Below are 15,358 nucleotides of genomic sequence, written 5' to 3' on the forward strand. Positions count from 1 at the left end.
GTGTATGTGCAGTGTGTCTATGTATACATGTGTATGGGCAGTGTGTATGTATACATGTGTGTGTGCAATGTGTCTATGTATACTTGTGTATGTGCAGTGTGTTTATGTATACATGTGTATGTGCAGTGTGTGTATGTATACAGGTGTATGTGCAGTGTGTCTATGTATACATGTGTATGTGCAGTGTGTATATGTATACATGTGTATGAGCAGTGTGTATGTATACATGTGTGTGGGCAGTGTGTATGTATACATGTGTGTGGGCAGTGTGTATGTATACATGTGTGTGGGCAGTGTGTATATGTATACATGTGTGTGGGCAGTGTGTATGTATACATGTGTGTGGGCAGTGTGTATGTATACATGTGTATGTGCAGTGTGTATGTATACATGTGTGTGTGCAATGTGTCTATGTATACATGTGTATGGGCAGTGTGTATGTATACATGTGTATGGACAGTGTGTCTATGTATACATGTGTATGTGCAGTGTGTGTAATGTATACATGTGTATGTGCAGTGTGTAATGTATACATGTGTATGGGCAGTGTGTATGTATACATGTGTATGGGCAGTGTGTGTAATGTATACATGTGTATGGGCAGTGTGTCTATATATACATGTGTATGGGCAGTGTGTCTATGTATACATGTGTGTATGTGCAGTGTGTCTATTTATACAGTGGGGCAAAAAAGTATTTAGTCAGTCAGCAATAGTGCAAGTTCCACCACTTAAAAAGATGAGAGGCGTCTGTAATTTACATCATAGGTAGACCTCAACTATGGGAGACAAACTGAGAAAAAAAAATCCAGAAAATCACATTGTCTGTTTTTTTATCATTTTATTTGCATATTATGGTGGAAAATAAGTATTTGGTCAGAAACAAACAATCAAGATTTCTGGCTCTCACAGACCTGTAACTTCTTCTTTAAGAGTCTCCTCTTTCCTCCACTCATTACCTGTAGTAATGGCACCTGTTTAAACTTGTTATCAGTATAAAAAGACACCTGTGCACACCCTCAAACAGTCTGACTCCAAACTCCACTATGGTGAAGACCAAAGAGCTGTCAAAGGACACCAGAAACAAAATTGTAGCCCTGCACCAGGCTGGGAAGACTGAATCTGCAATAGCCAACCAGCTTGGAGTGAAGAAATCAACAGTGGGAGCAATAATTAGAAAATGGAAGACATTCAAGACCACTGATAATCTCCCTCGATCTGGGGCTCCACGCAAAATCCCACCCCGTGGGGTCAGAATGATCACAAGAACGGTGAGCAAAAATCCCAGAACCACGCGGGGGGACCTAGTGAATGAACTGCAGAGAGCTGGGACCAATGTAACAAGGCCTACCATAAGTAACACACTACGCCACCATGGACTCAGATCCTGCAGTGCCAGACGTGTCCCACTGCTTAAGCCAGTACATGTCTGGGCCCGTCTGAAGTTTGCTAGAGAGCATTTGGATGATCCAGAGGAGTTTTGGGAGAATGTCCTATGGTCTGATGAAACCAAACTGGAACTGTTTGGTAGAAATACAACTTGTCGTGTTTGGAGGAAAAAGAATACTGAGTTGCATCCATCAAACACCATACCTACTGTAAAGCATGGTGGTGGAAACATCATGCTTTGGGGCTGTTTCTCTGCAAAGGGGCCAGGACGACTGATCCGGGTACATGAAAGAATGAATGGGGCCATGTATCGTGAGATTTTGAGTGCAAACCTCCTTCCATCAGCAAGGGCATTGAAGATGAAACGTGGCTGGGTCTTTCAACATGACAATGATCCAAAGCACACCGCCAGGGCAACGAAGGAGTGGCTTCGTAAGAAGAATTTCAAGGTCCTGGAGTGGCCTAGCCAGTCTCCAGATCTCAACCCTATAGAAAACCTTTGGAGGGAGTTGAAAGTCCATGTTGCCAAGCGAAAAGCCAAAAACATCACTGCTCTAGAGGAGATCTGCATGGAGGAATGGGCCAACATACCAACAACAGTGTGTGGCAACCTTGTGAAGACTTACAGAAAACGTTTGACCTCTGTCATTGCCAACAAAGGATATATTACAAAGTATTGAGATGAAATTTTGTTTCTGACCAAATACTTATTTTCCACCATAATATGCAATTAAATTGATAAAAAAAGAAACAATGTGATTTTCTGGATTTTTTTTCTCAGTTTGTCTCCCATAGTTGAGGTCTACCTATGATGTAAATTACAGACGCCTCTCATCTTTTTAAGTGGTGGAACTTGCACTATTGCTGACTGACTAAATACTTTTTTGCCCCACTGTACATGTATATGGGCAATGTGTCTATGTCTACATGTGTATGGGCAGTGTGTATATGTATACATGTGTATGAGCAGTGTGTATGTATATATGTGTGTGTGCAGTGTGTCTATGTATACATGTGTGTGGGCAGTGTATATGTATACATGTGTGTGGGCAGTGTGTGTATGTATACATGTGTGTGGGCAGTGTGTGTGATGTATACATGTGTGTGGACAGTGTGTATGTATACATGTGTGTGGGCAGTGTGTATGTATACATGTGTGTGGGCAGTGTGTGTATGTATACATGTGTGTGGGCAGTGTGTATGTATACATGTGTGTGGGCAGTGTGTGTATGTATACATGTGTGTGGGCAGTGTGTATGTATACATGTGTATGTGCAGTGTGTGTAATGTATACATGTGTGTGGGCAGTGTGTATGTATACATGTGTGTGTGCAGTGTGTCTATGTATACATGTGTGTGTGCAGTGTGTGTAATGCATACATGTGTGTGTGCAGTGTGTATGTATACATGTGTGTGGGCAGTGTGTATGTATACATGTGTATGTGCAGTGTGTGTAATGTATACATGTGTGTGGGCAGTGTGTGTAATGTTTACATGTGTGTGGGCAGTGTGTATGTATACATGTGTATGTGCAGTGTGTCTATGTATACATGTGTGTGGGCAGTGTGTGTATGTATACATGTGTGTGGGCAGTGTGTATGTATACATGTGTATGGACAGTGTGTCTATGTATACATGTGTATGTGCAGTGTGTATGTATACATGTGTGTGGGCAGTGTGTATGTATACATGTGTGTGGGCAGTGTGTATGTATACATGTGTGTGCGGAGTGTGTATGTATACATGTGTGTGGGCAGTGTGTATGTATACATGTGTATGTGCAGTGTGTGTAATGTATACATGTGTGTGGGCAGTGTGTGTATGTATACATGTGTGTGGGCAGTGTGTGTATGTATACATGTGTGTGGGCAGTGTGTATGTATACATGTGTATGGACAATGTGTCTATGTATACATGTGTATGTGCAGTGTGTATGTATACATGTGTGTGGGCAGTGTGTATGTATACATGTGTGTGGGCAGTGTGTATGTATATATGTGTGTGGGCAGTGTGTCTATGTATACATGTGTGTGTGCAGTGTGTATGTATACATGTGTGTGGGCAGTGTGTATGTATACATGTGTGTGGGCAGTGTGTATATGTATACATGTGTATGTGCAGTGTGTGTATGTATACAGGTGTATGTGCAGTGTGTATGTATACATGTGTGTGGGCAGTGTGTATATGTATACATGTGTATGTGCTGTGTGTCTATGTATACATGTGTGTGGGCAGTGTGTATGTATACATGTGTGTGGGCAGTGTGTATGTATACATGTGTGTGGACAGTGTGTATGTATACATGTGTGTGTGCAGTGTGTGTAATGCATACATGTGTGTGTGCAGTGTGTGTAATGTATACATGTGTATGTGCAGTGTGTGTAATGTATACATGTGTGTGGGCAGTGTGTATGTATACATGTGTATGGGCAGTGTGTGTAATGTATACATGTGTATGTGCAGTGTGTGTAATGTATACATGTGTATGAGCAGTGTGTATGTATACATGTGTGTGGGCAGTGTGTATGTATACATGTGTGTGGGCAGTATGTATACATGTGTGTGGGCAGTGTGTATGTATACATGTGTGTGGACAGTGTGTATGTATACATGTGTGTGGGCAGTGTGTCTATGTATACAGGTGTATGTGCAGTGTGTGTATGTATACATGTGTGTGGGCAGTGTGTATGTATACATGTGTGTGGGCAGTGTGTATGTATACATGTGTGTGGGCAGTGTGTCTATGTATACAGGTGTATGTGCAGTGTGTGTATGTATACATGTGTGTGGGCAGTGTGTATGTATACATGTGTGTGGGCAGTGTGTATGTATACATGTGTATGGACAGTGTGTCTATGTATACATGTGTGTGGGCAGTGTGTATGTATACATGTGTGTGGGCAGTGTGTATGTATACATGTGTATGGACAGTGTGTCTATGTATACATGTGTGTGGGCAGTGTGTCTGTATACATGTGTGTGTGCAGTGTGTCTATGTATACATGTGTGTGTGCAGTGTGTGTAATGCATACATGTGTGTGTGCAGTGTGTATGTATACATGTGTATGGGCAGTGTGTATATGTATACATGTGTATGTGCAGTGTGTGTATGTATACAGGTGTATGTGCAGTGTGTATGTATACATGTGTGTGGGCAGTGTGTATATGTATACATGTGTATGTGCTGTGTGTCTGTGTATACATGTGTGTGGGCAGTGTGTATGTATACATGTGTGTGGGCAGTGTGTATGTATACATGTGTGTGGACAGTGTGTATGTATACATGTGTGTGGGCAGTGTGTATGTATACATGTGTGTGGACAGTGTGTATGTATACATGTGTGTGGGCAGTGTGTCTATGTATACAGGTGTATGTGCAGTGTGTGTATGTATACATGTGTGTGGGCAGTGTGTATGTATACATGTGTGTGGGCAGTGTGTATGTATACATGTGTATGGACAGTGTGTCTATGTATACATGTGTGTGGGCAGTGTGTATGTATACATGTGTGTGGGCAGTGTGTATGTATACATGTGTGTGGGCAGTGTGTATGTATACATGTGTGTGGACAGTGTGTATGTATACATGTGTGTGGGCAGTGTGTCTATGTATACAGGTGTATGTGCAGTGTGTGTATGTATACATGTGTGTGGGCAGTGTGTATGTATACATGTGTGTGGGCAGTGTGTATGTATACATGTGTATGGACAGTGTGTCTATGTATACATGTGTGTGGGCAGTGTGTATGTATACATGTGTGTGGGCAGTGTGTATGTATACATGTGTATGGACAGTGTGTCTATGTATACATGTGTGTGTGCAGTGTGTCTATGTATACATGTGTGTGTGCAGTGTGTGTAATGCATACATGTGTGTGTGCAGTGTGTATGTATACATGTGTGTGTGCAGTGTGTATGTATACATGTGTGTGGGCAGTGTGTATGTATACATGTGTGTGGGCAGTGTGTATGTATACATGTGTGTGGGCAGTGTGTATATATACATGTGTGTGTGCAGTGTCTATGTATACATGTGTGTGTGCAGTGTGTGTAATGCATACATGTGTGTGTGCAGTGTGTATGTATACATGTGTGTGTGCAGTGTGTATGTATACATGTGTGTGGACAGTGTGTATGTATACATGTGTGTGGGCAGTGTGTATGTATACATGTGTGTGGGCAGTGTGTATGTATACATGTGTGTGGGCAGTGTGTATGTATACATGTGTGTGGGCAGTGTGTATGTATACATGTGTGTGTGCAGTGTCTATGTATACATGTGTGTGTGCAGTGTGTGTAATGCATACATGTGTGTGTGCAGTGTGTATGTATACATGTGTGTGGGCAGTGTGTATGTATACATGTGTGTGGGCAGTGTGTATGTATACATGTGTGTGGGCAGTGTGTATGTATACATGTGTGTGGACAGTGTGTATGTATACATGTGTGTGGGCAGTGTGTATGTATACATGTGTATGGACAGTGTGTCTATGTATACATGTGTGTGGGCAGTGTGTATGTATACATGTGTGTGGGCAGTGTGTATGTATACATGTGTATGGACAGTGTGTCTATGTATACATGTGTGTGGGCAGTGTGTCTGTATACATGTGTGTGTGCAGTGTGTCTATGTATACATGTGTGTGTGCAGTGTGTGTAATGCATACATGTGTGTGTGCAGTGTGTATGTATACATGTGTGTGTGCAGTGTGTATGTATACATGTGTGTGGGCAGTGTGTATGTATACATGTGTGTGGGCAGTGTGTATGTATACATGTGTGTGGGCAGTGTGTATGTATACATGTGTATGTGCAGTGTGTATGTATACATGTGTGTGTGCAGTGTGTATGTATACATGTGTGTGGGCAGTGTGTATGTATACATGTGTATGGACAGTGTGTATGTATACATGTGTATGGGCAGTGTGTATGTATACATGTGTATGTGCAGTGTGTGTAATGTATACATGTGTATGGGCAGTGTATATGTATACATGTGTATGTGCAGTGTGTGTAATGTATACATGTGTATGTGCAGTGTGTCTAAAACGATTATATTTGAATAAATGTAGATTTTTTTTTTTGTTCAAGAATAAATGTGGATTGTTGATCATGGAAAAAATAAGACATCCACTGAAAATAAGCACTAGTCCATCTTTCTGGGCAAAAAATAATATAAGACTGTCTTATTTTCGGAAAAACACGGTAGTTGGAGAGTCGCTATCACATAAATGTAGTTTAGTGCGATTAATATTGCTTGTCTCACTTTATCTGTCACTAACATTTCACATTGATCCATTTTCTCCCTCTTACGTAGGGTTATCCTGGGCCTCCTGGTACTACTGGTTCCCCTGGTCCTTCTGGTGACCCTGGTGAAAGGGTAAGAACCAAATACTCTTGATTTACCTGCCTCCTGTGTTCCTCGGTGCAGGTCGGAGCGCACGTACAGTATATAACATTTGGCGTCCCAGAAGCCTTTTTATGTGATGGGCCTGCGATCCTTCATGTTACATGCATATGGCAGAGCCTGTTGTGTGGCCCATGCAGTCCCTGCGGCTCTGTAACATGGAGCGGTGGGCACTGTTTTGCCCCCTGCGCCCACATTCTCCAGGATTGTCTCCTCTTGAAGCATTGATTGTAATGCACACAGGTAAAATGTGACCTCTCAGACTTTGAGGCTGGATCCACAGAATGGCTTATTGCTGCTGTCATGTCTGCACTTGCTCTGCCCATAGGGTGCACTTTTCAGCAGATCCTCCGTGTCATGTCACGGTCTGTTACATGAAATCTAATGCTCTTTGAGTAGGGCAGGAAAGTTCATCAGGCTTACAGGCCCAGGCCAGGTATTCATTCCACCAAATGGTGGCCAAGCGAAAAGTCTTCATTCCTTATTGCTCCCAGCCGTGTACGGCAGAACACATGACATCATCCGTTGCGACTCCTGCATATGGCTCTCATTAGGAACAGGAATTGTTTGCAGGGTGTGCCGTGAACTATGTAAGCCAACATCGCTCAGACAAGGCGGGAGGTATGGTGAACGATGGGGCAGAAATCCGGTAAATTAACCTTTTCCTGCCTCATAGGGTGACGTGTGTGTCATTCATGGCAGGGTGGCTGCAAATCTTCCAAAAATATTCTCTGTGTCCTTAATAAATGTAAAATAAGAAACATTGGCAGTAAAGAGATGATACCATGTGCAAACGTAAAGCTGGCTGAAACTGAAAATAATTGATAGGGCCACCGTGTGGCCAAGCCTGGGTACTGCACTGCCATTTATTGCATAGCTTTATTTTCTGCTGTGTACTCTTAACCATTAGACTATTAAAGTATTGATGTTGCATATATCCCCTCTTCAGAGCTGGATATTGTAGACCAGGAGCCATTAGAGGGTTTAGGAGATGTAGTCACGATCCCCGTACCAACGCAGAACATTTCGGACCCGTATATGGAAAGCAGATGCATCGAATGTGAATATGAGTGTTTTATTACACCCAAAAGTCATTTATTGTCATTCTTCCCAGTCTATGATCAGCGTAAAAGTCTCTGTAATTGATAATTGTTTTTTTTTTGAGTCTTGTGTGCAACAGTCGGATAATGTAGTAAACTGATCTCTCCTGACTGATTAATGCTCAGTCATGCATTAAACATCAGGCACAATTGTGAATGCATCTGGCCCTGACATCAGATTTATACAGGGTTTATACTACAGTCTCTTGGTGCAGAGACAATGGCTGCCACAGTCATCTCTCCGCTGCTTATGTAGCGCCCCCACTGCCGCAGGGCCGAGGGGTACCCGGTACCGGGCCTCTGAGTCTCTGCTCTGGGGTTGTCACGGTGGCTAGACCCGGTCCGTGGCCCTGCTGAGGGGCGTACAGTGATAGATGTAGATGGTGGTAGTAGTGGTGGTGGTGGTGCGGTGCAGTAAATAACGAAGACACCAGGTTGCAGTCTCTTTACCTCTTTACTGAAGATCTCTGGGTCCTCAGTCCGGAATCCGGATAACCAGGCTGCGCAAGTCCGGCCGGTCCAATGGCACCTCCAGAGTTCTCTTAACAGGTGGAAATCTGTGCCTTCCTTCTAGCGCTAGGTGTTGTGGTCCTTCCCTGCTGTGCTTACGGAAAGTCCCCACAACTGTTGTGTCCATTTCTTAAGTTCCCTCACAACTCGATTAGATGATGTTCTGCTAATCCTCCGTCCCTCCCTGATGTTACGGTTAGGACGGCACCCGTATGACGGGTAGGCTCGGAGCTCTTCCGGGACCCTAGAGTCGCCCCTCTCCACAAGTTGCCCCCCAAGACTGCATAGGTGATTTGGGTGAGACAGCCCGCCTTAGACTGACTGTCCTGCCGTTGGTTTAGAGTATTGCCTGAAGCTGAATATTGTAATACTCCCTCGGCGTTCCGGCCGCCGGTTGTGCGCCTCAGTAGGATGTTGCCTCGGTCTCACAGCACGACTCCTACTGGTATTCTCCTTCTTGCTTTGATCTCGTTTCTCACTCAGCACAATCTATCTCGCTTCTTATCCTTCCTTGGGCACCGCCGCTATGCTGAGCAGGCACGGTCCCGTTACATTCCTTCTTGTAGCCAGGCCTCTGTCAGGATCCCACCCCTGACAGGGACCCTACCGAATCTTCTCCCACAACACCCTCTGCCACCAGGTGTTGCCTGGTTCCAACCCAGTCAGCTTTCTGCCCTAACTTCCTGCCTGACCCCCAGTTTACCCACAATGGTGGGGAGTGGCCTAATGAATAGAACCCTTAGCTCCCCCTGGAGGCCCGACTGTGAAATATATTGGTGTCTGTGATACCTGGTCCGATGAACTCCTTCAGTGCCATCGGACGTACCATGGCTCCCCTTAGTGGCGGAGCCACAGTACTGCAACGACCAGGACTCTGGGGCGCTGCACTCCCCCCCGGTTAAATCCAGTACTCCTGGACTGGGAAGAAAACAACAATACAGGTTGGCAAAAAGACATACAATTTTGTTGAATGCAATAACAATAAGTATACTTGAACAGAGCTTCCCTTTATGGGAGGTGAGGACACTTGAACGTTACAAACATAGTTAAATACTTTTAAATAACTTTTCTATAAATAACTCTCTTTACCCAACCGGGTATTCTACTAAGTGCAAAATTTTTAGACATTAAGTCAACGTTGCCTTTAAGGATGTACACTCTGAATCCACTAAAGACCTTCTTATAACACATTATAAGGCAATTAACTTCATTCCCCTTCTTTAAATCTGCAGGACCGCCTGTCCTAACGGCTCCAGACCTACTGCCTCTCCTTTCCTTACAGGACCGCCCCTTTCAGCCCGGGCCTACTGCCTTTTCAACTACTATACACAGTATAGAACATAACATTTTTCCTTCAGTTCAAAACTACTGAGCCTTCTCTGTATGGCTCCTAGGAGGACTCACCAACTAACCCCTACGGGTTCACTTCCTGTCCTCGTTCTTCCATCAACATTATCAAACACTTTTCACATTTAACTAGTTAGGTACATTTAACGTGTTCATATCAACATTATTACTTTCTCTTTCCAAGACATTATTGCCACCCAACTGTCTTAAGGCAATACGGTTCATCAGCGCAATACGTGAACATCCCCTTTAAGAGGGGACCAAGTCTTTATGAGGTAGCACATCTTCTCAAGCTACCAGTCCATACTCAGCAAAAGCTCCGGTGCGGTATCTTCGCAAAGAGTCTCTCTTTAAGTAAAACCAGTAGGGAGCACCTTTAATAAGGTGCGAACTATTTACAAGCAGTTTGTATCATGCACTGTTCATGATGGCGGCAGTTCCTGATAACAGGGGAAGGTAGGAAAAGCAAACAAAACAATAGGGATCCCGGGTCAACAAAGGGATCCCTTTAAGAGTTAACCCTCAACGGGTTTAGCTGCAACATAGCAGAAAACAGTTTAAAGAACTATTTACATATTCAGAGTTTTAAGATCTTACTTAAACCAATCAGGGGGCAGCACCGGCGGAGGCAACCCCTTAGGATATTGCCCGCCGCCTGGCACTGCGTAAGGTGGAGTACTGTCCCATCTGGGGGTTTGTGTACCCACTTTCTTCGATGCTGGAGCAGCGGAAGCACCACCCGCCTGAGGAGGCGCCTCCTTGGCCACGATGGTGGTTGAAGTGACGATGCTGCACGTTGTGGTCTTGACCATAGTGCATGTTGGAGTGATCTCGGTGGTCCTGGCAATGACCATGGGCTGACCACAAGGGGGCACCTTTGCTACAGGGGTCAGCTTCACTGGCACCTTAACCGGGGGGGTCACAGGGTTCTGCCTCTTGCGGACATTCAGGGCAAACCACCCCTTTTCCCCAAAGTGCCTGGTGTACGAGACTTCATCCCCCGGGTAGAGATCCCGGTCTGGGTGGCCCTCTCTGAGATGCGACTCAACATCCCTTCGGTTTACAAACACCTCCGCATACAGGCCCGGCTCTTTGATGAAGCCCCAGCCTCCACGGAGCTTGAAGGTGGTGATGATGCCCTGCCTGCGCGGGGCCTGGTGAGCGGTGGGGTCCTTGCGGGTTCGGTCCTTGACCGCCAGGTCTTTCTGATGGTAGGCCTCCAGCCCGGCCTGGTACACCTTTTTATTCTCCTTCCACTGCTGTTCCAGCTGGGCCTGGTATTCCTCCCAGCTCAGGGCCTGCACCATCTCCCCTTCCTGTGTTTTCACCCCGGGGAACCCCATAAGGTTGGATCCTGGGTTCACCCAGCGGCATACCGTGCGCTCCGCACGGGTCTCACACAACAGGGTGGTTGGCGCGATCGGGGCCTTCAGGCAGTGTTCCATGCCCGTTTCCTCCTCCCATGGTAACAGGCGTTGGAGTCTATGGGTCCCAGGGAGAGGGGGTGCCGCAACGGGGCCTATTAACAAGTCCTCTGCTGGCGGGACAGGGTCGACGGACTCACCAGCCGATGCAGGTTCCTCCTCCGCGGCAGGTTCCGCTGGCGGTGTCGGCGAGGATCCCAGCAACAACTCCGGTAGTGGTACAGGATCCGATGTCAGAGGACCTTCTTCCGGCGCCACCTGGTGCGGAGCCTGGGCCTCCGTGTTTAGCTGAAGGAGCTGGTGGATCAGGTCTCCGATCTCAGCCTGCAACAGATCAGCGCTGTCCGCGGAGAATTGGCTGCAGTACTCGTCTAGGTAGTTGGGGGAGACTTCTGCTTCTACCCCATATTCGGGTTCTGAGCTGCTGGCCATGGCGTCCTCCACGTGAGTCGCTTCCTGGTTCTTTTCCCGCTCTCTCCTTCGTGGGCGGTGTCGTTTCCGCTGTCTCCGCCCACCATTGAGAATCAGGAGGCGGATCTCTGCTGCTGACGGACACATCCTCATGGTGCAGAAATATTTAGACTGGGCGGCCATTGTCTTTCGCGCTCTCCAGCTTGTCTACGCCCACTTCACGCCCCTCTTCTTCTCCTGCGCTCTCCTCAGCGCTGTAATGGCGGCGGATTTTGGCGGCAAGTGGCACAGCACAGTCTTTGCAATAAAGTACAGTCCAAGCACAATAAATCACAGTTCCAAGGCACACATGACCTGATTCTTCAAGCTTAAGTACATCCTGTTCGTGACGCCAAGTTGTAGCGCCCCCACTGCCGCAGGGCCGAGGGGTACCCGGTACCGGGCCTCTGAGTCTCTGCTCTGGGGTTGTCACGGTGGCTAGACCCGGTCCGTGGCCCTGCTGAGGGGCGTACAGTGATAGATGTAGATGGTGGTAGTGGTGGTGGTGGTGCGGTGCAGTAAATAACGAAGACACCAGGTTGCAGTCTCTTTACCTCTTTACTGAAGATCTCTGGGTCCTCAGTCCGGAATCCGGATAACCAGGCTGCGCAAGTCCGGCCGGTCCAATGGCACCTCCAGAGTTCTCTTAACAGGTGGAAATCTGTGCCTTCCTTCTAGCGCTAGGTGTTGTGGTCCTTCCCTGCTGTGCTTACGGAAAGTCCCCACAACTGTTGTGTCCGTTTCTTAAGTTCCCTCACAACTCGATTAGATGATGTTCTGCTAATCCTCCGTCCCTCCCTGATGTTACGGTTAGGACGGCACCCGTATGACGGGTAGGCTCGGAGCTCTTCCGGGACCCTAGAGTCGCCCCTCTCCACAAGTTGCCCCCCAATACTGCATAGGTGATTTGGGTGAGACAGCCCGCCTTAGACTGACTGTCCTGCCGTTGGTTTAGAGTATTGCCTGAAGCTGAATATTGTAATACTCCCTCGGCGTTCCGGCCGCCGGTTGTGCGCCTCAGTAGGATGTTGCCTCGGTCTCACAGCACGACTCCTACTGGTATTCTCCTTCTTGCTTTGATCTCGTTTCTCACTCAGCACAATCTATCTCGCTTCTTATCCTTCCTTGGGCACCGCCGCTATGCTGAGCAGGCACGGTCCCGTTACATTCCTTCTTGTAGCCAGGCCTCTGTCAGGATCCCACCCTTGACAGGGACCCTACCGAATCTTCTCCCACAACACCCTCTGCCACCAGGTGTTGCCTGGTTCCAACCCAGTCAGCTTTCTGCCCTAACTTCCTGCCTGACCCCCAGTTTACCCACAATGGTGGGGAGTGGCCTAATGAATAGAACCCTTAGCTCCCCCTGGAGGCCCGACTGTGAAATGTATTGGTGTCTGTGATACCTGGTCCGATGAACTCCTTCAGTGCCATCGGACGTACCATGGCTCCCCTTAGTGGCGGAGCCACAGTACTGCAACGACCAGGACTCTGGGGCGCTGCACTTATGAGCAGATGCATATAACATTACATACGATTACCACCATTCATTCTGATTCTTCATCATATGGTGCAGTCAGGTCTTATGCAAAAAGTAATAATATCAATTTATTTCAGATTGTCCTGCTACATAATCGCCTCACTAGCTAATACAAATTTTTTAAACATTGGAAAACGTTACAATGTATGGGAGGTGCGGGTGCCCCGTGAGATAAGTTCAGATGCTGCGGATTCCACTCTTTGGACCATTGCCTCCCAGTATCAGCAAGGCCTAGTAGATCACTCTTGTTTCAGAATGGTAACTGCCCCTTTGTCCATTATTTGGTGCTTCCTTGTGTCAGATGGAAATCCTGCACAGGTTAATGCATTCCAAGAAAAATGAATGGGTCCTGAGAATAATTTTCCCCATCCACATGTCCCATAAGAGCTGCACAAGAGACCAGAACATGATCAAAGGCAGTGTTCCCCAACTCCGGTCCTCAAGAGCCACCAACAGGTCATGTTTTCAGGATTTCCTTAGTATCGCATAGGTGATAATTGCATCACCTGCACAGGCAATAATTCCATCACCTGGGCAATACTAAGGAAATCCTGAAAACATGACCTGTTGGTGGCTCTTGAGGACCGGAGTTGGGGAACAGTGATCAAAGGTCTGATCTGACACCAGTGGAGACAGTCCATGTATGATGTCTGTGCATTTACAGAACCTGCGTCTCTTGGAATAGGAATGTACAGTGGTTTAGGTTCTGGTTCTAGAGAAGTTCCACTTTTGAAATGTTGAGTTTTATCTGGATACTGAGTAGAATTATTCATGTTGTGTTAATGCATTATGTTATATCTGTCTTATCACCCATAAGGGACCCCCAGGAAGACCAGGACTTTCAGGTGCTGATGGTTTACCTGGACCTCCAGGCACTATGATCATGTTACCCGTAAGTACCCACGGATGTCAGTACAGGTGCTGTATTAATGCATCGGTTTCATCTAGTACATATTCCCATAACTGTTTTTTTCTGCTGTATTTTTTTCTGCAGGTAACTGCACCAAAATACGCAATGGCAATGGGATCGGATTACTGTGATTTTATTGTGGTGTTGCTGCAGCTTCACCTTTAAACTGACCTGAGATATAAGAGACTAGCATCCCCGACTGGTGAAAATGCAGCAGCTGTCAGCTGTACACTATAGCTGACACCCTGCTGCATCAGTCACAATCAATGTAGGTACCGACCATGGCAATTTAACGCCTTAGATGCTGCTGTTAGTAGTGACTACGCATCTAGATGGTTAACAGAGTGTGAGGGCTTCCTCTTTAACCACGTTGGCACCCTGAGATCATGATTGTGTGGTCCTGATGATTGACATGGCTATTTATGGCCAAATAATGACCATAGAGTGTGCCGGCTATAGCGGCCTGTGCAGAAGTTTAACAGCATTTAGGTGGTAAAAATAACATTTTTCTTTCTTATCATGCCACTTTGATTAATTTCTGAAAAACACCTGAAGGGTTAATAAACTACCTGATAGCAATTTAGAATATGATGAGGGGTTCCATTATTAGGCTATGTGCACATGTTGCGGATTTGGCTGCGGATCCGCAGCGGATTGGCCGCTGCGGATTCGCAGCTGTTTTCCATGCATTGAACAGTACCATGTTAACCTATGGAAAACCAAATCCGCAGTGCACATGCTGCGGAAAATACCGCGCGGAATTTTTGTATTTTCCGCAGCATGTCAATTCCGCAGCGGTTTACACCTGCTCCTCAATAGGAATCCGCAGGTGTAAAACCGCAGGTGGAATCCGCACAAAAACTGCAGGAAATCCGCGATAAATTCACAGGTAAAACGCAGTGCGTTTTACTTGTGGATTTTGCAAAAACGGTGCGGAAAAATCCGCACGCAAATCCGCAACATGGGCACATAGCCTTAAAATGGTAACACTTTGGAAGTTTTCCAATATAAAGACACTTCAAAACTGAAAAGGGCCCTAAAAAATAAGTTTTATAAATTTCCTTGAAAGAATGAAAAGTGACTTCTATAATTTTAAAGCTTCTAACAAAATAAAAGAACATTTTTACAAATGGTGCGGATGTAAATCAGGCATGAGGAAAATGTTATTTATTAACTATTTTCTCTGGTCTGATTATCTGCATTAAAGGGATAATCATTCAAAGTTTGAAAATTGTTAACTTTTAGAAGTTTTTGCTAAATTTATGATATGTTTACACATAAATAC

General features: G+C 45.9%; 1 protein-coding gene and 1 long non-coding RNA gene across 3 annotated transcripts in view; one reads left to right on the forward strand and one right to left on the reverse strand.

Annotated features, from left to right (window-relative positions):
* The window catches only part of COL5A1 (collagen type V alpha 1 chain), a 251,738-nt gene that overhangs the window by 115,351 nt on the left and 121,029 nt on the right, over positions 1-15,358 (forward strand). For both annotated transcript variants that reach the window (XM_077284776.1, XM_077284775.1), the window contains exons 11-12: positions 6,706-6,768; positions 13,981-14,055. In XM_077284776.1, coding sequence (XP_077140891.1) covers positions 6,706-6,768; positions 13,981-14,055 — 138 coding nt within the window. The remainder of the gene's footprint in view (positions 1-6,705; positions 6,769-13,980; positions 14,056-15,358) is intronic.
* Positions 1-15,358, reverse strand: part of LOC143805436 (uncharacterized) — a 513,942-nt gene that overhangs the window by 8,617 nt on the left and 489,967 nt on the right. The window lies entirely within an intron of this gene.

This window comes from Ranitomeya variabilis, chromosome 2 (assembly GCF_051348905.1).
Source record: "Ranitomeya variabilis isolate aRanVar5 chromosome 2, aRanVar5.hap1, whole genome shotgun sequence".
Lineage (NCBI taxonomy): Eukaryota > Metazoa > Chordata > Amphibia > Anura > Dendrobatidae > Ranitomeya > Ranitomeya variabilis.